This window comes from Gambusia affinis, linkage group LG02 (assembly GCF_019740435.1).
Source record: "Gambusia affinis linkage group LG02, SWU_Gaff_1.0, whole genome shotgun sequence".
In the NCBI taxonomy this organism is placed as follows: domain Eukaryota; kingdom Metazoa; phylum Chordata; class Actinopteri; order Cyprinodontiformes; family Poeciliidae; genus Gambusia; species Gambusia affinis.
Window position 1 is genome coordinate 26686369 of NC_057869.1, and position 22828 is coordinate 26709196.

A 22828-nucleotide genomic window follows, 5' to 3' on the forward strand; every position below is an offset into this window, starting at 1 on the left:
AAGCCCCAGCACCCGGCAGATGCATCCCATAAGCTCAGACTGAAACTCAAACCTCTCATGTTTAGCTTTCTTGCGGTTTTCTTCTCGTCTCGTTGACCTTCTGACCCGTTTCGAGTGTTGCGGACAGAAGACGGCCGTCCTGGAGGATCACATTCACTCCTCTTCCGTCTGTGGGGTCGACTGGGGACCGCAGCAGGAGGCTGGACGCCATTTTCAAGGCCGTGATCCAACGGCGGCGATGCCTCTAGAGCTTTGGTTTGTGGAGACCTTCTAGCAGATCGGCCCTCTTCGTCGCTGAATGCTTCGTTTATGTAACCCCCGCTAACACCCCCCCACATTAACCCCTTTGGGTTCTCAGGCGTTACAGCGCTAGCAAGCAGGCAGGCAGGCTGAGTGAAGTTTGACTCAGAGAGAACAACTACAGTCGGATACAAACATACACACTTCTCTTCCTCCTCTACAGCAGACGGAGCTTCGTTTTGGTACTCACCAATGAACGCCCCGAACTCTACAGAGGTGCCGTCTGGCTGGCAAAATCTGTCCTGGGCGTGGTCGGGGTGGCTGGCGCCGCTGGGCTGAGAGGGGGTGCTGCTGATGCGGAACTGGGCGCTGGGGGCGGGCGCGTTGGGCAGGCTGGATGGTGAGTCAGAAAGGTGCAGCTCTTGCGGACGGGTTAGTTTGCTTTGGGTGAGAGAGTGGCCTTGGTGACGGCGCTCCGGAGGGGAGGTGGGCGAGGCGCTCGGCACGAGGGCGATGGCGCCCGTGCTGCCGGAGGAACCAGCCTCTGCGGCAAAGTGTCCCTGCCCGAATAAGCTCCTCTTCTCCGGACTTGGCGCCGTGCTCGCTGCGGGGTCCGGCCCCGGCTCAGTTCCGGGACCGTGCCCGAATCTCTGACGGATTTGCATCCCGCCGTCTCCTCCTGCGTTGACTCCGAAAAGGGAATCCGCGATATTGGTGCCTGCTTGGGGAAACGAAGAGCCAAAGTAGGCCCTGACGCTGCGCTTGCCGATCGCCGACGATTTGGAGTCCGTTGGCACGTGCGCGATGCTCGGGACCACGTTCTTGGACAAACTGAGCTCCCTGGTGATCTGCGTGTGGACCTTGCTGGCCTCAGACGCCCTCTGAGCGGTCAGCGTCTTTAGAGTGTCCACGGTCAGAGCAGACAGGTCCTGGAGGTGGCCGATCTGCGAGTCCAGCGTGTGCAAGGAGCGTTTTATAAAGTTCACCTTGTTCCCGACCTCCTTCAGTTGCAAACACATCGTCTCAACTCTGGAAACAAGACGGGAGAGTCGCCACTGGTAACAAAACTAACTTGGCCAACGAGGTGAAAACGCAAAATATTAGCAGCACAAAAAAAGTATAGAGAATTTGTTAGTGTATACTGTAGCATGGCATTACAATTTAAAATCTATATTTTAGTCATCAGAAGTGGAGACTCAAAATGACCTATTTTCAATTCAATTCAACAACATCAGCGGGTGATGGAAGACACTTCCTCCTCCTTCTCTCTGCTCTTTGCAACCATGAATCTTCCTTGTGAGCTATCTGGGGATTTAGGGTTCATAGTTCAGGTTATTTTTTGACCTACCGAGATGCTAATCAGCTACTTGCAGTTGTAAAAACAATTTCTTATTGCCACGGTTACCCACCAACTAACAATCACTAGCATGAGATCAGAAATCTGCCACGAATTTCAGTGCGTCTGTAAAAACATTATGTCAACTTTTACGCATCATATATTGTGAACACATATAATATTCATCCTCCGATTGCCTAAGTCGGCCTCACCTTTCAGAGGTAAGACGGATGCGCTCTTCGCTGCCCGAGTGAAACTGATCATCCCTTTCGTGAAAGTACGTCTCCACACACTGCTCCTCAAAGTCGTGAAGCTTCTTCTGGTCGTCCTCAGTGAGAAACAGCTCTGCAAAAAATAAAAACCAAAGGTTTTAATAAGTGAAATGATATACATTGGTTTATTTTGGAAAACAAACTAGCAGAGCGAAAAAAGATGATTACTTGGTCCATAGGTGCTCTCCTTCTTCCTCTTTCTGCACAGGCAGAAGAGGGAGTATATATGGCACAGGAGGATGAAGGGGGGCGGGAGGACAGGCTTCTCGTGGTAGGCCATAATGAAGTGATAGCGCTGGTACTTCCACACCAGATTGGAAATGGACTTTACTTGAATATATACATTGCTGGAAAGCAAAAAGCACATTACAATTAGAGGTTGTGTTAACAGAATATTTTCTGTATATGACCCCCCCCCTTTTTTTAACGACGGAAAAATTTGAAGGTTGTCGGTGGTTTGACAGGTTATAATTGACTGGTGCACATGGGCAGACATTATAGACTTTACGCAAAGATTTTATCGCAGAGGCAACTAAAATCAATCAATAAAAAAAATATCCTTTCTGAACATCGTCTCATAGACTCTGAACTAAATGTGTCTTTCTGACCAGGAGCTGACAGCGTGTTGAAGAGTTATGGACCGGACACTTTGGAGCGTCTGGTTACAAAGCGCATTGCAAACCTTTGATAGAAATGGCACCAGTTCCTGTACTGGAACAGAGAAAACTAAAGAGAATGCAACGTTAATCCAGTTATAGTCTAAACAGAGGAACCGGGAGTTTATAAGTAAAGGTGCGGAAGTTAATCAGACCGTAACATGCTCAGTGCACTGCACAACCGATGCGGACGCGGCCCCGCCGCTGCGAAGAATTAAACTTAACTCATCCTGCGGTTTTAACAAATGGAGCTGGAAGGCGTTACCCTCCCACACCCAGAAGGAGAGCAGCAGACGTAACATCTGTCCATTGAGGGGAAGCAAAACAACGCAAAAAAATAAAAAATCGTCGTAAAAGCGCACGTCCGGACCGCGCACAGGGTAAAAACTTGGAGAGTTCAGTTGATCGGGTTGGATCAGGCAGATCCAATTGACTGATGAACCAGCACAGATTTCTCTGCAAATGCTACCAGCAGGAATTTGTGCGTTCAAAACCCAGCGGGTGAAGTGCTGGTAATTAAAGTGGAGTCATTTAATTGAATTTATTATAGGTTTTTGGAGCCACAGTCAGTGGTTTGTCACTATGGAGAAAAAGTTAGATGCGTTCATCTGCTTTATGTGTGACGGGATCTGGATTCAAGTTCAACTAAGTGAACATAAACTAAAGCGCATAAAAATACGGCCAAATAGCCTAATTAATGTTAATGTGTTTACAATTTGATGGGTAAAAATGGTACATCATCGTTTTTTTTTTTTTAACGCCGTCGTTCAAAATGACATAACTAAAAAGTCTAGCGTGTCCTGATTGCAATAAACTTGAATCTAAGAGCATTTAAACACTTCAGACTGCCCCTGTTACCAAGAATAAAAACAATCTAAATAAAACTTCAAGGAGCTCACTACAAAAAGTCAACTACGTTATTCATTTGAAAACACTTTGCACTCACTTAAAGAAGGCAATAAGGAGGTTGACCATCAGTATGTACTGTACAAAGAGGTAGACTGCTTGCAGGAAAGGCGTGAGCCACACTATGTCTGAACACAGCTCCTTCGCTGAGGCTTCGCTGTTATTGGCACACGCTGAGAAGAGGAGAAGCCAGTTACAGCGACAAGTCATGTGCTGAATAATCTGACAAGAACTTAAGAGAAGTTACGTAATTGTTAATTATTTTCAACATAATCAATTCTTACGATCAATTTCATAGGCATAGACTTCTCCGTACATCATCCAGTACGGCTGGAAAACCACATCTCTGGCCAGAGACCAGCTGGGCTCCTCGTTGGGGTACAGAATAGCTTTTCTCGGGACGCCGTAGCTCAGCAGGACAATGGCCATTATTATCACAATATAAAACATGTTGGCAACCTGAAAGACATGCCAAAGTGGTAAATGCAACATGAGACCTACGTCGTCTGAAATATTTTTCTTACTTTAAAGTCCATCAACTTGGGATGTAAATGCAATCAGGAGCTTTCACTTTATCAGCTTTAGCATGTTGGCCACGAGAAACAGACATTATTTAGGGCAGTAAAAGTCAAGTGTACTACAGACTAGGGCTTGATATGGATGAGAAACTTATCAAGATATATACGTTTCATGTCAGCTGTTAATTATCGATTAGTTTTTTGATTTAAGTATTTGAAATACAGCCACACTGGTTGTGTGACCTTTTCTGTTTTATCCACAGTTTCCCTGCACGCCGTTGTTTTTCAGTTTTAGGGAGTTATGAGGCACGGTGGCAAAACTTGAAACAGCTGCTGCGCAAGTTGCTCAAAAGGTTGTTGCTAGGTAACTAAACGGCTAGTGAGTAAGTTGGTGCCACAAATCTAGTTTACCTCAATGTGAGCAACTAAAGTCTTTCCTCTGCCTACATCTCCCAGAATGCTCTGAATCAGAGTTCAGTGAATATTTCATATATCGAATTCTCTATCAAATCTATCGATATTGATCATATGTCTATTGATATATATCGTTATTCATTTATTGTCTAGCCCTAATACAGAAATGCTGAAATTTTATTTCACAGCAACTGGAAAACAATATCTAACCAAATGTTGCATGCAAGTAGTTCTTTGGTATTGTGATATTGTCGACATTAATAATGATTCAATATACTGTATTCAGCAGGCCTGTCATCATAAATTTTGCTGGATGATAAATTGCCTCAGTAATTATTCCGATAAACAATAACATCGTTGTTTTGAGACCATTTTCCAAGTAATATATTGACAATGGCATAATAATGCCAATTGAAACAATCTTCAATTTTGAAAAGCGCATTGGAAATTGAAGACATTTTAAATATTCAAAACAACAACAAAAAAAAAACAATGAATAAAAAGGAAATAAGAACCCACTTATAACCAATATCAAGAATAAATCAGATGATAAAATTAAAAAAATAATAATCAGAATAGAAATTAACAAGCTCATTTTGGTTTGTCATGAGATTAACTGTTTATTATGAAAAACCTTTAATGGGGGTTTATCTCATTTTTTCCCTTATGCTTGGGTAGAAAAGCCAAAAATGTTAAAGAATAGGTGGTCTATACAAATGAAAGCTTATTATTGCAATAACACTTTTTATGCTAAATGGTGAGAGAAACTAAAATCTCCAATGTCCAAATGAATGTGCTCACCATTTTAGCGATCATCATGACGTACGGCCCAGCTTGCTGGTTCACGGCCAGGATGTCCAGGAGTCGGACATACCAGAAGATGATGTTGAGGCAGTAGACTGTCCGCCCGGGGATGAAGGTGGACTCTCCACCCAGTCTCAGTCCGAAACCGATAAAGAACGTAACGATGGCCAGGAAGTCAGACACATTGAAATAGTCGCTGAACCACACCTTTATTTTTTGGCTTATTTTGCCCGCTTCAGACATAAACATCTGAAAAAACACAAAAGGGAAACGACTTAAGATGAGATAAAGTCAGGAAACAATGTTAGGGGTGGTGTAGAACTTCACAACAAAAGGTCCTAAACATTCAGACTGGCGTGTTGCTGCAATTGAAACTTTTTGAATGATGACTTCAACGGTGCACGCCTTTGCTCCACAAACCTCGCGGATTTTCTCGATAGCGGAGGTGAAGATGTAGAGGATGACCACCCACTCTAAAGGAGAAGGAAGGTCGCTCATTTTCACCAGGACCACATACGTGTACATCATCAAGTAGCCCAGGTAGAAAAGCTGAAACGAAGGAAGCAAAGGGACGCAAATAAAATAGAAGAACGCTGAAACGGGAAATAAGGTAACAACAAGGAGATAAAACTTGTGACAGGAAATTAGTTGCTCTTTTACATATGATTTGACTGCATCCAAAGAACTTTATCAAGGACATAGGATAATGGCTCTTTAATGTCGAGGAGCTACATTTTATCTTTTGGAGAGTAAACCTTCTTCTTCTCATTGAAATGTCTTTTATAGATTCTCTAACGGGAAACAAATATGGGCCAAAAAGCCCAATGAAAACAGCAAATACTCTAGTTTTACTGATAATTGTGGTCCCAAAACTCAGCATTGGGACGATTTTATTTAACTGCAAAGGGAGACTGGTCAGTTTTTTACCCCTTTAGTGGAGTTTAGTAGAGTTTTCACCACAGCTTTTGTCAAAACTACAAAGACAGCACATTTAACAAAATAAAACTGTGGAAGAGATTGTTGATCTTCAACTCAAACTGGCAAAATAAAATAAAATAAAAAAATCAGCTTTAAAGCAGGAGGGTTAAGGTTACTCAAATATTAATTTAAAATTTTAACAATAGTCAACTTCATTAAAACAAAAATATTTAAGTCCTATTCATAATGGTGCTTAACTTCACTCTACAGTTGTGAACCTTCTTTGACCCCGTTGGTGTTAAATTAGGGTAGAAATAAAAAAGCTTCTTGACCTGCATTCTAGTGGTCAAATCACTGTAAATGCTGATTTTTAAAAACATTTGGAATTTAACTGACCAGAACAAAAATGTAAAAAGTACATTTGCTAAAAAAATATATATATATTTTTTTTCATTTTTAGTCAAAGTGTCACTAAATGATTGTGTATATTAGTGTATTTTAGGTTGAATCCATTATATGACAACCAGAATCAAACTGAATCTTTTTAACTGGATATTATTGGATTCTTTTAAAGTACTTCTGCAAAACTGAATATGAAGTGGACCCGTTTGTGTTGTAAAATCCCTTCAGATGACATTTGTTGGAAATTGATGCAACAAAAATAAATTGAACTGAATTGAATCTTAAGAGGGGAATTCAAAGGATCAAGACGGAGAATTTTATTTCAATGTAATTCCACGTGTTAAAAAAAAAAAAATTATTGTTCATTTTGCTAATTTCCTTTGCTATAATTTGAAGTTCTGGCTCAGTAGGTCACAGTTTTGGGGATTTAATTCAGAATAATTTCAAGATTTTTTTTATATTTGAAAATTTCTTTTTCTTTTCAAAAGAAACATGCAAGTCAATCAAAGTGCAGACTGTGGGAAAAAAAAAATGTATCCATCAGCCTCCTCTTGCAACTTTGACCAGGTCTACGGTTTTTAAAGCAGCTGAACCTTGACGTGTGAGGCTTGAAGTGACGGAAAAATCAGTCACTCTCCCACCGGTGACGCATAAGTCAATGGTGCAGAGTCAGACTGGTGTGCTGGAATCGGGACGGAAGCAGGTACAGCTGATTTAGATAAGCGTAGGCTGAGGCTGTATTATGTCGGCCAGCGTCCAGCGATCTTATCGACTCCCCTCGGTCTTGAACAACCTGAAAAACGGCCCGGTGTTTGCAGATAAAACCGGCCGCGTTGGATCCCAGGCTCCAGGGAAACGGCTCTGGGCCATAAATAGTCCCAGGTGGGAAAAGACAAGGTGAATGTGCGGAATCCTAGTTATAGAGGATTGTGTTTAAATGTAATGAGCCAACTCTTGTTTTTGAAACATGACAAAAAACAGTTGCAGCCTACAAGTGAGTGAAACGTGCCAAAATTCTGACATTTGACATGCAGGAGGATGTGTCACAGATTAAAAAGTCACAAAAGAAAAAAAAAAAAAAAGAAGCGGTAAATGTTTTTGCATTCATTTCGTACCGTATTGGACCAAAACTTGACAATGGGAGCATGGTAGAAGGCGTAGATTTTCCTCGTTAAAGGCAGCTTTCGGGAGCGGATTTGTTTCTCCATGTCGTTTTTCACCTCCAGATGTTCGTGGGTTCTGGCTTCCTTGAAGACGTCCTGTGCAAAAGGTTAGAGAGGCCGCGTTGGGACGACCAATCAAATGACAGAACAGCATTTCATTCAAATCTGCAAAAATCTGGATTGGTTTTGCCGTTGAGGAACCCGCAGCAGGCAAATCACGAGGAGTGACTCCTACCATCTGGATGTCTTCGGTCATGTTCTGAAAGTTGTGTTCGCTGTCCTCCATGGTCATCTGGTGGTCGTCCTGACTCTGAGGGATGTGAGCCATCTCCGCCTTAGATTTGTACTCCAGAAGCAGGATGGCAGGAGGCACCAAGATGCTCAGAATCACCTGAAGGATACACACTCATGTGGGTGGCTGCTGCTAGATTTGTCAACGTCAACAGTATATACATGCATCTGGATAAAGAGCGTCATTGAATAAGTGTTTTGATCTTTAAGGGGAACTTCATCCATTATAACGATTACAGATTTCATCATTTTGTTGTTGAGCTAATGAGTCCAACATGCTGTTTTCCAGAAAAGTGTAATAATATATCATGCCAACATCCTTGTTTTGAGTGCGTGAATATACTTTGAGAACATTTCTGTTTTCTTTTTTTAAAGCATTTTTAATGGTCTTAAGTAATTTTTCAAAAATTTCCAATTCTGAATTTTTAGGTTTTCTTTACCATAATAAATGTAGATTTGAGCTTCCTATGTCAATTACTGAACTAAACTGATAAAAATCCTAATTTAGGCTGCAACCAATAATTATTTTAGTAAATCAATTATTTAAATCGAATAAAACTACCGGCACATTTTTCATTTAACCAACTTACACTATTGGAAATGCATTATAAAATACAATAAATTAATTCAGTTCCACTTTGTAAATGCAGAATATACATATTATTGTACACTTTTGATGTAATGACTGCTCTGCGGGAGAATTCTTCCAGCAAATGTGTTTATTTTTAAATGTTTGTATACTCCAATTCACGATTGATCAATTACTAAATTAGTTGTCAATTATTTTGACAACTGATTAATCCGATTTATTGATTCAGCACTGACTTATTGAGCTTTGTACATTTCTTTACTGAAAATGAAAAGGCAACCAGATCAGCTTTTGCGCATAAATTTGACTAATTTGATTGACCGTCAATATTCAAGTAGTTTTTGAAATAGACATTACTTTGACTATAAAAAAATTTACTCCAAAAGGAACCATCATAAATGATGCTTTTCATCATTAACTATAATACCAAATAGTATTCAACAACAACATTAATGAGCAATAACAATAATAAGAGCTTAATGCAAGGTCCAGATTCTCCCACTAAAAGTCCGCCCAGCCTTCTGCTTGCAACCAAAAATAAAGATCTAGATGGAGCATGAACCTTGTACCAGGAGTTCTTGCGCATGTTCAGCCGTCCCATCCACATGTCTGACAGCAGCATCTGGGTGCAGGTGTGAGCGACAAACGGCCGCAGGTGGGAGGAGACGGCCAGCTTCAAACACGTGGAGTTGCTCCAGTTCTTCAGCTCGTACGTCAGCAGCTTCATGGCCATGGTCTCGTCCTGCCTGAACGACTGCTCCAGCAGGTCCACCGCCAGCGTCCCGAACTCGCTGAAACGCGTCACGGACGTTTGTTAATAAGGGAATACGGTTTGGCGAAAAACGTGAGTGTTAGGCGACCTCACTTGGAGTACTCTTTGAGTTCCTCTGAGGTGTCGTCCACCACGTCGCTCTTCTTTGCCTCGTAGCTCATAGAGCGGCAGAGTTTACAAGCCACCAGCGCCTTGGCCATGTTCTCCTCGCCGTGCTGCCAGAAGAAGAGAGACATCTTCTGCCTCTTCATGAGCACTGCCCAAACTAAGAGCTCGTTGAAAGGGTAGGGGAAGCGGCGAGTCTCCGGGTCGTCGATGTCCACAATCTCCTCCTTGCTTCTTTTCTTGTTCTGCTCAGCGGTACTCTCCAGCTGAGGAGAGAGGCAAGGCTTTAGCGGCGATCTCAACGAAGCAGAAAGACTGAAAACCTTTTTATTTTCAGGAACGTGTTTGGAAGAAGCCTCGTCTTCTCTACTGAACAGCAGGGGTTTACCTTGGGCTTGTACGGCTGCGCCGTCTTGATGAAGTGATTGTGTCTCGTCTTCTCCTTCTTGTCGGCCTGCATGCTGAAAGACTCATGATTCTTTCTCAGATGAGAGCCGGGACCCGCGGTGTGGCGTCCAGACCTCTGTGCAAAACACAAATATTACCAGAGTCACTTTCCGCCACTTTGTCTCAACCTCAAAGACAGGTTCCAAAAGATGCATTATTAAAACGAGGTCTTAAAAATCAATCCCTGATCTCACTGCTAAGTATTATTACACAGAAGAGAGAAAAAAAATGTGATTCAGGTCTTCGGCCGAAGTAGTGCTTTTTGAATCCAAAAGAAAATGAAGGGATTACTAGGCCACAAGATGAGACGAAACAATGAGTTCATGAGAACAAGAAAGGATTTTAATAATTTAAGGAAAACTTCAGACCAAAATTAGGCTGCAAAATTCCTTTACTCTGCAATTTTACAGATTTTTGCCACAAATTAATGCCATTCTTAAATCTCTCTAAATCTTAAGGGAATGCTTCAGCTTTGCTTGGCCTCCAGTACATCATGTACCATATCCCAGTAGCTATTGATACTGTGATGGTGATGTCCAGCCATTGGTTGTTATAGCGATGCTTTCTGCCTCCTTCAGTCAAACAAGTTGCAGTGCTTATATATTGTTGATGTCTGTAACTCTGTTGCCATTTGTACTGATTTAGGAGGAGTTGGAGCATCTTGGTGATCACAAGATATCAATAAATATGATGATGTTCTATTATTGAGCCGAGATCTTGTCACACCCCAACTAGATTATCAACCTGATATACATCAGAGCACCGAACCTTTAGCTGATTTTTATTAATCTTACTAAAGTGAATCAAGCTAAATAGTTGCTTTTAGAACTTGGCATTAGTAGTGAGTCAGAGGCAAAAATTATGAATATGGTTGGATATGGTTGATAGAATAATTTGTGGTCTCTTCTCCATAATTTATTCCAGGACAGCATAAATAAAAAGCAGCATTATTGATAACTAAATTCCAGGAGACAACTGAATGCTAACTTAGCTACTGTAATAAAGTAGCCCATCTGATGAGTTAGATATAGTCACACAGCCCTACACTGGATTCCTCATGTTAGCATTACTGCAATAAATGACAACATTGTAATAAAAGACGATACTTCTCTTGAAAAGTTACATCTAGTAGGTCAGAACCAGAATTAGCTTCTATTTCCACCCACCCTATTGTTGCCGTGGAGATTGTTGTAAATGATTCGGAAGCGCTTCCTGGTGTAGTTGCACCTGTAAGTCCCGCCCATCAGGAACTCGATGACCAGGCCCACGTCAATCAAACTGATTTTATAGTTTGGGGGAAGATTACTCTGCGATACGGAAACCACAAAATGTTAGCAAGGTCCCGCTTCACATCGACCGATCGACGCCATGAAGAGCCTTGATCCATTACCTGTTTAACGTCTCTAACCAGGTGGAGGAGAGTTGGGTTGTTGGGAGGTTGTTTCTGGGGGGGGGAAAAAAGATTAGATTTAAACAAAGCTCACCACTTACGGGTTCTTATTTATTGATGAAATAGGGAGTGTTTCACAAGGCTACCGTGTTGTAGAGCTCCTCCAGCCGACTGATGGTGAGAAAGCGGTGCATGCTGACGCCGTTTTCTATCAGCAGCTTCACAAAGTCCACCCTGTCCATGACGAGAGCGTCCAGCATGGCTTGCTCCAAAGAGCTCACCTAAACAAAAACAAGTTATGAAGTGCATTTTGGTAGCAAAACAGTGTTTAGAAAACAAAAAATATTGGGAGAAAAGGACAAAAAAATATATATAAAAAAAAGCAAAAATAAATATCCATCTTCTCATTTACGCAAGACTCCAGTTTTAAAATAAACACAGGCCTGCAGAGTCACTTATGAAGACAAATGTAACGGGGTTCATGTTACAGTCAAGACAAGCAGTTTCTGGCAGCTTGCCCTACAAACCGCGGCCAGCGGGGACTCTGAGGTCGTTCTGGGTGAGTCCGAAGGTTTTTAGCTGAGCAATCGTCCCTGGGAGCCGTGGCTCACTCTCTCACACACACACCCACACACACACGTAAACAAATCCATAGACATACCAGAAGCTGCTGTCCGTACACAAACACGTGATTCTTGGCAATGTCTACGCGATCCCAGGCCAAAGTCAGGACCAGCTGATCGAAGGCAGATGCGTTTGTGCCTGAAAGACACAGGTCGTTAAGAAGCTCATGTAAATGCATTTGCTTGAAAAGAGGTAATGAAATATTAACTGTGTTTTTAGTTAGGCAGCTGGAAAGGAATAATACAGTCACTTACACACAAAGAGCAACAGATTAGATGAGCTAACTCCAAGAGAGCTGATCTCTTTCATATGATCGGCTTTGTAAGCCATCCAATTGAAATAATCATTAGGGCAAGTCAACACAATCACTGAAGTCGATTTTTATAGCCGACTGAGAGGAATTTGTTGTTTTTGCTTTTGTAAAAACTGCAAAACCTTTTTTATTTAAATTGGCGTATGCAGGGAGAAGCTCGGGATATTTTTACTTTTAATTTACAAAGCTAAGGACACTGGAGTTTGAACCTATAGATACGTTGGGCCTGAAAGGAGCAAACTTTAACGTTTCACAGTGAATCATCACCTGAACGGCTCTTCATAAGCACCTAAAGACAACAATGGGCCATCAATAAACGGCCTGAAAAGAGTTTAGGTTTTCCCAGAATAAATGCTTCATACAATCACTAACATTAGCATAAAGTTAATAAAATAGGGTTAAACGATTGATCGGGTTAATCGTAATTAATCATTTATTGAAATAATCGTCAACTAAATTAGTCATTGAATAATCATTATCTGAAGTACGTGAACTCAAAAAAAGCCATTTGATAAAAGAATGTCAATAAGACAAAAATACATTTTGTATGGTCTGAAAATATGATCTATCCAGAAAGACTAGTGGCGTTTTAACCCTCACTTTCATTCAAATGCTGTATAATAAAAATAATAAAAGTAATTAAAGTAATGAACTCCTTAAAGGCTACTTTTGCTCTCAAAAATAGTCAACAACATATTGACGTTAAGTCGAGCAGAAACCCTTTCACATGTTCTTTGTTCACTGTTAAATGATCGAGCTATATTATTGTATTTTAGGCAATAACGTTGGTATTTTTTTTCTCCATTCAAATTTTTAAACTGCCGAATTACAATTTCAATAGAAATGTAACCTTTTTTGCCAAACTTTGCATCTTGTATGTGTGTTGTTGCTTCTCCCTTTTCTAATTTTAATGAACAATCTATTGCATAAGCAGCGTCTTGTAGTGGTAAACAGAAAACCTTTGTTTATTATCTAATGACTTTAAAAGCTTTGAATACTTTGAGGTCCTTTTAACAAAAGATTTTTATCGAACAAAGGCGACTGCACCTTAGAGCAAGACATTTTGCGCTTGACTAGAAGTCTTGAATGTCTAAACTGGTTTCTCTGAACCGTTAAGTAGTTAAAGGCAAATATTCCAGTCTTAGCAGGGATGACCTGGAATGAGGGTGAACGAGCCGCAAAAATGTGCTCCGAGGAATTCGCTCCTCCTCCTTCGTTTGAGTAAAGTAGAATCCCTGCATCTCTAACGCAAAGACTGAAAGACAGGAGAAACAGTTGGAACGGGGAGTTCATGTGAATGTGAGCAACCTGATCTCATCGAGAGCACAAAGACAAGGGCACAGAGGGGGAACTGTGTTCTCAAAGCATATCCATATCAGAATGAAAACAGTGAAAAAAGGCAATATTAAACTCCAAATGCCCCCCACCCCAAAAAAAAGAGATAGGACTTCATCTAATTTATTTCTCTTTTATTAGACGAGCTGGAGAATATGATGGTTTAGTAAGCAGCCGTTTCACAAACCTTGGAGCAAGGCCCTCAGAATAGCTACGTCGATATCTTGGTGTTCCTCAGAGCTGATGTGAAACACGGTGATCTGTTGACCAAGAAACAAGATCGGATCACTACCAGGTTCCCACACGCCGTGCCCAGATGTTTCTCGTTATTTCACCCAGGCATCCGTTTGTAGTGCTAACACTGGGGTCCTCGGCTGCTGTGAGCGTTACTATGACTTACACTGCCGAAACACTAAATTAACCAAGAATTGGTCTAGATTCTAGTGCAAATGTCTTAGTACACTTGAAATAAGTAAGAAATAGAAGCTTAATATTCCTTAATATTGATGAAACAGTGCTTGTTATAAATGAAATATTCTGCCAGTGGGGCAAAACATTTTCCTCAAACGTCTCGTTCCACTTGCAGATCATTTCACTTATAACCTGCACTTTGACTTCAATATTAAGTAGTTATTGAATTAAAACAAGCTCCTATATCGAGTAGAAAAGTTGTTATAAGTGTGTATACTTGAACTGGGACAACACGAAGACATTTCGAGAATGTTAAGATTACTGTGGTACAAAACATATGTGCCTTTGCATTCCTCGTTTATGGATGTAATTTTATACTGCAATCATGTTTGAAATAAAATAAATAAAAATTTGCACTAGAATCCAGACCGATATTTGGTTAGAATTTGTATTTTTGCTGTGTGGTGACCTTTTGAGTTGGAGGATAAATTAGTTCAGCTCATTTGAAGACAAGGAGGATGGGAGGCATGAGCAGCAACCAGCTTTACTTTTCTGTCTCAATCTGAACAATTTGTGTTTCAAAAAGAAAAGTCTGTATTATTACCACTAAATATATGATTTTATATTCATCATTTTAAAAACATGGAGTGAAAACAATTACTATCATAAAATTTCGTCACCTCCTTGTTTCTGTTTCTCATCAAAAATCTGCAGTTGCATGGTGTAAATTTGCCAAAATGAACATAAATAGACTAAACAAACTGGCGGACCACCAGGCTAAACATCGTTTATTTACTTTAAATGTTTTTTTTAATACACTAGTTACAGTGATGGCAAAGATTGATAAAGTTAGATTCATATAATACAACAATCTTTAGCAGACAATTATCTATTTGAAAAGATTTGATGTCATTTGATACAGAACCTACCAAAAGACTAGTTTTATTTCGTCCTCTGCTGTGTTTTCTTTGTTGTTGACGGTTATTTCCAAAATTTCCTGTCAGCTATTAACACTTTTCAAAGTAGCTGTATGTACATAAGTGTATGTACATAAAACTACAGTATGTATATGTATATATACATGTATGCACATACACACGCATGCACACAAAGTAAAGATGCTACATTTTACCAGTTCTTTGCTCTTCATGCACTCCATGAGCTTCTGAAAGAGATGGATGGCTTCGTTCTGACTGAAGTTGAACGTTTTCTTGATGGTTGCGATGATGTCCGTCTCCACCCCGTCGGGAAGGCCGCTGCGGAGCGACGATTAGAGTCATACATGACGCCATAAAAAGTGGTACAATTTGGATTTTGAATCCTTCAGCAGGTAATATGAACTCTAGATTACAGTAGGTTTTCATCTTATCTTCTACTACCGTAATGATTGATTGCATATCTGAAGTGTTTTACAAGCTGCAGTAAACTGATCAAATAGTCAAAGACTTTCACTCAGTTTTGTCCACTATGAGTCCCTTAACACCCATATTGGTCCGATTTCAAGTCAAAACATTTGCTGAGGCAGGTGTGTTGTTGGCTCCAGCAGGATACGTCAAACACCAACCTGTTGCCACAAGATTAAAGAATGTGGAGCAAGGAGGATATTTTGCCAAGTTCTAAGAACTACAACTTTAATTTCGAAGAAACTAGACAGGCTGCAACAAGAGGAGTGAGATAACCCGCATACCAAACGAATGTTTATAAAGTCTCCATGAGCTACGGTTAACTAAATTACATCCCTGTTGGATGTTTGGGGCTTTGATCTAAAAGAAGGGCAAGAATGAAATCATGATTTTATAGAAATAAACCAAAGAAAAACAAAAAACTCCTCAGTTCAGTTTCAAGACTCTTGGGCATAACTAGAGATACAAACCTGTTGTTGACCAGAATCAGCAAGTTTTTTTTTTTTTTAAAGGCTAGCCCTTACTTGTGATCCGGCAGTCAAACCCAAAAATACAACCCTTTTCAGATCAGTGAACGCACCAGGTCACGGGGACGTTTTCTTTTATGGAAGCATGAAAGGTTGCCTAAATCCACCATTTGCAAAAGCAGTCTGTAGTAAACAATAAACTATTTAATTAATTATTCAAGTAGGTGCCAACAAGTCACCTGACTTAGTTTGGCATTAATATTTTTGGCTGACCTAACAGAGTGACATATTGGAGAAGTGTAGTGACTTTCTTTCGGTTTGCTGCCTGTCGGTGAGCAGCAAGAGGTGGAGGAGGGGCAGCAAAATAAAACTTGCATAGACTAGTGGAAAATATCACAATGCTTTTTGAAAAAAAAAAGGCAACTTATATTTGTAGATAAATGTCTACTCTCAGAAATTTATTTTTAAAAAACCACTTAATTTATATTTTTTTGTGATTTAAAATAAAGAAACACAAAAAAAGAACAAAAACAAAATAGATTTTTCTCTCTGTGATGGAAAAAAAAAAGGGGACAAATTTCACATAATTTCCAACAAACAGATGTAAAAACATGTTAGAGGTACTTTTAGTGTCATTCACTGTAGAAATTAAATTCAAGTATTAAAGGAATTTCTCTCCACTCGGGCTGGCTCGTTGTTATGGGCAAATCTTTTTTTACACAGACATGCGACTTCTGAGAGTCAGACTGCGACTTGGAAGAAAAATTAAATCGAGTAAACATCGCTGGCGGATTGCTGTGGTCTAAGCTAAAGCAGCAGCTACAGACTTGATAACACAAAATTCAGAATGTGAATTGCTAAAACTCAACAGACTAACAATTTTGCTCTTAAAGAAAAACTAAATATATAAAACATGATGCCATGCTTTTAAATAAAGAGCTGTTGAACTTTTTAAGAATATCTACAGCTCTCAACATGCAAACTGATCATTATTGTTCCTTCTATATTCTGACTTTGCCTTTTTCTTGACTATTAATTATTTCATTCGGGCTTTGACAGGGTAAGCCGACACTGAAACAATCTACTTTTTGTTTTTCATTTGTCCTCTGTGTGTTTAACCTACCCCCCCTCCTCTGTCTGCTTGTGGACGTAGGCCAATATGTCAGCAGCACGGCCCGTCCCCTCACACACCACCACAGGGACAGGAGGGCTCTCCTGGAGGTACTCCAGCACAGTCAGGATCACGTTTGGACCGCCCTCAAAAATCAGCGCCACGACAGGAACACACTGACCAATTCCTAAAAGAAAACAAAACACAAAAACAAACGAAAGAAGGGCAAAAGAGTGAATTTACACTTCACATTTTTGTTGCGCTTTTTACTAAAACCCACATTTGCAAACACAGAGCCTACAAGTGATGCAGAAAACCTGCTGACATCCCTTGTTTTTTGTTTTTTAAAGTAGCCGTGCTCTGCAGGCACTATGTGAGAGGTTGAGGTGATGATACCAATCTCGCTGCTTTCACACAGTTTACATCAGGCAGACGCAAACTGCCACTGAAGCGAGTAGTAATTAAAAGTCCTTGTGGGAAATGCAGCCCTCTCTGGTACAGGTCTACTTTCAACACCACAAAGAATTAAAGTCAGTGTTTTCACACCTGATAGTCTGGTAGACTCAATTTGGGACAAAAAATTGCCACATTTGTTACATTTTCAGCTGATGCGGTTAGCCGACAAACTGAACTGTGTCAAACAATCCAAGAGAATTGAATATCTGATTCCCCTCCTTGCCTGTGGTGGCGCTCTACCAAGAACCACTGAGGGAAACCTCTTTCTTCACAAAATGTAAACAAAATGGAGTAGTGTCAGATTTTAGCGGTTGTAGGATTAGTACTGTAGGGCTGTTGCTAGACTCACATTTGTTTTGGTTGTATTTACCCAGAATTCCCTCCACTATAGTCCACTTCCTGCTTTTGTAGCGGCCTCTAGGCTACTTGCATTCACACTGCATCAGGTTCATTCAACCGAATTGAGACCAAGGTTTTGAGACAGATCAGCGTTAGCTTTTTATCTCCAGTTGAACCCAAATGCATGCCATGTTTTCAGATTTTTGTTTGCACAAAATTCTGAAAACTGGGCATTATTCATATTTATCAACAACCTGGTGCTGCTCTATTCTATCAATGAAAATCCCAAAACGCCTGTGGTCGTGATGTGACAATAAATTTAACAGACTTATGAACACTTTTTCAAGAAATTGTTTTAATTTGAAATAATTTTTTTAAAAATCCTTTCCTTACACTTATTTTTTTTATTTAAAAATCTAAACCTTTTCCTCACGTTTTGCTGTTTCATTAAATAAACGGAAACCTTTCCTTACTTGCGTGTATTCTTTGCAGGTTAACGTGTTTCTCCAGGTCCCGCCTCAGTGTGACCTCAGCCCCGTATCGGCCCACCGTCCCGTCATCCACCAGGAGGAAATGGGAATGCAGATTGTTGAGAACGTTTAGTTTGCTGAGGGGATTCAGCAGGGTTTGATATGGGACAATAATCTGCATTTGGGGGTAAAAAAGAAGAAATAAGCACAGTTCTTGATATAACCCGAGATCAAGACGGATCACTTTGAATTAAGAGGCGTGTCTTACGTCTCTGCCAATAAGGTCGCTCCTGTTTTCAATGACTCCCCATGGTGCAACTCCAATTGTGTGAATTTTCTTTGATGACCTTGAGCAGTGTTCTTTAAGTGCGTCCCCCACATGCTTCGCAACACCTTTGGAAATATAAAAAACACTTTCATTTAACAGTATCAAAGAAAAAGTCAAATTAAAACTCAATAAAAGTCCACCAAACAAAAACAAAAGCCACATCAGAGAACTTCATGACCAGAATTAGCTCTACATGATGAGTGGTTGACTTCCTGATGAACCACAGGGCTCTGCTATCGGACCTCTTCGATTCAGCAATAATTTGCAAAGTAGACAACCATCCCAGGTGGCCAGGGTGCCACTGAGGCATTAAAAGTAATCACTGGTGTGGGTAATTGACCTCGTGAGTAATGACTTAAACACTATGATCAGACCACAGCATCTTAGCATCTTGCTGCGGCTGCAGACAGACCTCAGCCGCGATTCACAGCCTAATAACATGCTCTGAGGCCGCTATTAGAACTTCTGCTGCATCAGCACATCGTCTTCACGGCGGCGAAACGTGGATGTTTACAATCTACATCTACTGTCCCTTTTAGTAGAGCCGAGTGACACAGCCCTCGCATAAACTGATTTAAATGCAAGAACCTGATCTTGTATTTTCTCATCTGGTTTCATTCGGCTACATAGAAGTAAAAAGTTAGCTTTGGCTCCAAGTGAAGCACAGCAGCCTTTGTGCAACCACCACAGCAGCAGCAGAGGCCATGTTGGAATCAGGGATGTAGCAATTAATTGAATTAATAGTGATTAATCGATTCAACTTATTCAGTAATTGACTAATCGTCAGACTCAAAAAAGACCAATTGCTGAAAGAACACATTCAGAGCAGGAAGCATAAACTGTATATATTTGCATTTAAGATATATATATATATATATATATATATATGAAAACTTTGTGAATCTGTTCCATCAAAAACTCACCACTTTGCAGAGTTTTAGCAATACCTAAAACTCTGCAAGAATTTTTTAATAATTTTTTATTTTTTTTTTGCTATCCAATTATTAAATCTGTTAATGCTAAAGTTACTAAATCTACAAATGATCAAACCACGTCATTGCATTTCAGGCAATAAAATGTTTCAATGTATTTCTAACATTACATAAAAGTGGTTAAATAAAAAAATCTGCAGACTGTGTCCAATTTTGTATCCGATTGATCGATTAATTGTTGGAATAATCATTTACTAAAAACAATAGTCAGTTGAAATCAACCAACGAGTCGATATTTTGTGGAAATTGTCTTGAAAGATTGATGGGGTGATTTGCATTGCAAAAAAAACAAACAAAAAAAAAACACTAATGGATGACTGCTGAAATTATGCAGATTTAAAAATAGTACAAGTCCTGTAGTCAGAGTTCTCACTCTACATGCCTGTGTTGACGCCTCCGGTGAGGATCCAGGCGCCGGTGGTGACTGCAGCTTTGATGAGGCCCTTGCCCACCACCTGCTTGATGCGAGGGTGCAGCTCAAAGTTTTGAACTCCTCCATGGACAGAGATGAGGATCTTGGGAAGCTCCATGTGCCACTCCTTCAGCATTAGCCGAAGGATGCTCTCCGGTCGAGTGTCGTGGGACAAACGCACATACTGTCCAAGTTTGTAGAGACAAAAGAAAGAGGAACGCAACAACACGGTGAGACCTGCGATGCTCTGTCTGCATCTTTTTATTCGTTTTGAAACTGATTATGCAAGAAAACATTTTAATCAAGAGCTTAAATCAATCAGAAATTTAAAAAATCCACATAGAAACAAACAAAAAGCCCCACTGGCAACATAGCGATAATTTCACGGAAAAGGAAGCGACGTGTTCCAGCAGAGGAAGTGGGGCCCACCTACCTTGGCTCTGTATGAGTGAGACCCTCCCTGGAAGTTGATGACACCATAGGCATCAGTTGGACTCGCTTCTGTGTGTTTTTCCACAGACCACTCCTCTGGATCGGGCAGGCTGGAATTTTCACCCAACTTCACATCCGAGTACTTTGTGGCCAAGCTGGCTGTGAAGCCGGCATGCTGCCGAACCAGCCGTCCACAGCAGCACCTGGAGGGGCAATTGGAGGGAGTGGGGGCTCACAACACAAGCATTTTCAAGTGGAAAAACGGCAACACAAAGAACAAACTATATCAACTTAGAAATGAAAGCAGAAAACTGAAGAATTTATGCTTCTTTAATTAAATAAACCCATCTCCTCTAAAACTACAAAGGTGTTATAAAAGACTATCTGAAGTCTTTTTCAGCAGCTTATGAGCTTCTCTTAAGATTTTATAATAAAAATGAGGGAAAGAGGGAAAAGTGCCACTTCAAGGCAGGCAACATAAGCACCATGTTCCAGTCAGACATGTACATACAGTACCCTGCAAACTTGTTCTACTTCCAGGAATTTCACTTTTTATGAGCTCGCCATGCCAATGTGGCTCAAGTGACATTATGGAGGCAATACAAATAAAAAAAAAAAAAAGACTTTAATCTGCCTTGGGTTCAATCAAGATTTTGAAATGTGCGACAACCTGAATGATTGTAAAATGTAACAACAGAGGACAAAACTTCAGACTAGACTACTTTTTATCTTGCTGCGAAAGCAAAAGCTGCAAATTAACAGGATCCTAAAGGAGGTTTTGTTGCTTTGTGGGATTAACATTTCAAGGAATTGTTTTTTTTATGACGTAGGCAAAAGGCTGACAGAAAAGGAATCTCCCAGACAGGTTTATCATCCTGTTGAGCAAAGGGACTACGTTATATAATGTTCAAAGGAAAACTTACCGGACCAGCTGCTGGCAAATCTGGCATCCTGGCAGGCATCTAGGGAGCAAAATTACACAAACACGATTATCATCAATTTTAACACAATACACCGGAGCTATGGAAAGTTTATCGGGTACCAATAGTGTTAAACGCTTGCAGTTGCTTTTAGGGGGGAAATATAGTGAGGTAGGGCCATCTGTTAGATGCGCACAGAGCCCAGTTTTACTGGGTTTTGATTTGAGATGGAAAGCCACCAGTTTTGCACATGATCTGACACACTCTTCAGAGTGGAAGTACATTCTGAAAGAACAGGAGCTGGTGAGCCATTTCAGTTATGTTATACTCCTAACTGAACTGACTGGACAAACTAAAGTTTTGTCGTTTTTACACGTTTGACCAAGCACGTAAAGCTGTTGGTATATTTAAGTGTGCTGCACTGGTGCAGAATTGTCAACTGACTTTGTATTTCAGTACAGATGGACAGACTGAGTTTAATTTAAAAAAAAAAAACAAAGGTTTTCAGTCAATTCAGGACCTTTTTTCTGTATCGTACTAAACCTCAGATATCTGCATCGGACACAGTTGGGTTGGCGCATCACAACACAAGAGATATAAAATCTTTTAGAGAGGAAATGGAGGCGTGTTCAAACAGACAAACAAGGGAGGAGATGTCTTCAAATAGACATGTGGTTATCTGGTTTGTCTTTCTGAAAAGTCAAACTCTTCTGGAACATGCTGGACTAGGAAATGTTGGCCATCTTTAAATCTCAGAGCACGGAGAAGGTTTCAACCAAGGCTACAGGAGGTTATCGCTAATCCAAGAGGCTCAACTATTATTTTCAGAAATACAAGTAACAAATGTTTTAACTGCAGAGCTGCGTAACATTGGCTGCTCTCTGCTGCCTCTAGATTAACATAAATGATTGAACAGCTATTTTAGGCTCCTGTGTAGTTACTATAAATCAATGATTGAACAGCCTGGTACAACAGCAAATCAGAGCTTTGACTTTTAAACAAATTAAATTTGCAATCTTAGCTGTGTCTATCCTATTGTTACGAAATTCTTTTTTTTTTTTAACTAACTATATTGTCGGGATTGTGCGATATATATATATATATATATATATATATATATATATATATATATATATATATATATATATTCCCCCTCAACTCTTGGTTTTTCAAGATAACAAGTAATCAATACATTTGAAATGATGATCAAGTGCAGTTACTGTGTACAGTTTAGTAATTAAAAAACACCTTTGTGCGACGGGTATTCTGATTTTGATTGTTTTTGAAAAAACAATAAGTAAATTTTAAAAAATCTCTATTTCCCAGTCAAAGCTTTACAAAAAAATTGAGTAAATTGACCACAAAATCTTAGATTGGTGCATTTTATTGTTTTTTTTGTTGTTGTTTTTTTAAATCAAGAGTTATAAAACCTCAAAAAAAAAAAGAACTTCCTCTCACAAGGGTTCTGGTCATGTGAACAGATTGGGCTTAATGTCAAGCAAGGTTATGTTCCCAAACATGTCAAATTTTATCTAAGAGCAGCAGCACGTACTGCGGTTTGTGGAGAAAAGTCAGTGGAAAATAATTAATAT

General features: G+C 40.1%; 1 protein-coding gene across 4 annotated transcripts in view; it reads right to left on the reverse strand.

Moving 5' to 3' along the window:
* trpm7 (transient receptor potential cation channel, subfamily M, member 7) overlaps positions 1–22828 on the reverse strand; it is a 42088-nt gene that overhangs the window by 9488 nt on the left and 9772 nt on the right. Inside the window, exons 3-26 of one of the 4 annotated variants that reach the window (XM_044096881.1) lie at positions 21240–21278; positions 20318–20519; positions 19855–20068; positions 18421–18545; positions 18156–18327; positions 16900–17074; positions 15039–15162; positions 13683–13755; positions 11885–11985; positions 11370–11504; positions 11224–11277; positions 11000–11140; positions 9775–9909; positions 9375–9652; positions 9072–9300; positions 7865–8020; positions 7582–7725; positions 5567–5695; positions 5144–5395; positions 3695–3869; positions 3451–3583; positions 2017–2195; positions 1789–1921; positions 53–1269 (exon numbers count right to left, since the gene is read on the reverse strand). In XM_044096881.1, the coding sequence (XP_043952816.1) occupies positions 53–1269; positions 1789–1921; positions 2017–2195; positions 3451–3583; positions 3695–3869; positions 5144–5395; positions 5567–5695; positions 7582–7725; positions 7865–8020; positions 9072–9300; positions 9375–9652; positions 9775–9909; positions 11000–11140; positions 11224–11277; positions 11370–11504; positions 11885–11985; positions 13683–13755; positions 15039–15162; positions 16900–17074; positions 18156–18327; positions 18421–18545; positions 19855–20068; positions 20318–20519; positions 21240–21278 (4715 nt within the window). Of the gene's footprint in view, positions 1–52; positions 1270–1788; positions 1922–2016; positions 2196–3450; positions 3584–3694; positions 3870–5143; positions 5396–5566; positions 5696–7581; positions 7726–7864; positions 8021–9071; positions 9301–9374; positions 9653–9774; positions 9910–10999; positions 11141–11223; positions 11278–11369; positions 11505–11884; positions 11986–13682; positions 13756–15038; positions 15163–16899; positions 17075–18155; positions 18328–18420; positions 18546–19854; positions 20069–20317; positions 20520–21239; positions 21279–22828 lie in introns of those variants that run through there. The other 3 variants (XM_044096891.1, XR_006368679.1, XM_044096905.1) reach the window with 3 other exon arrangements.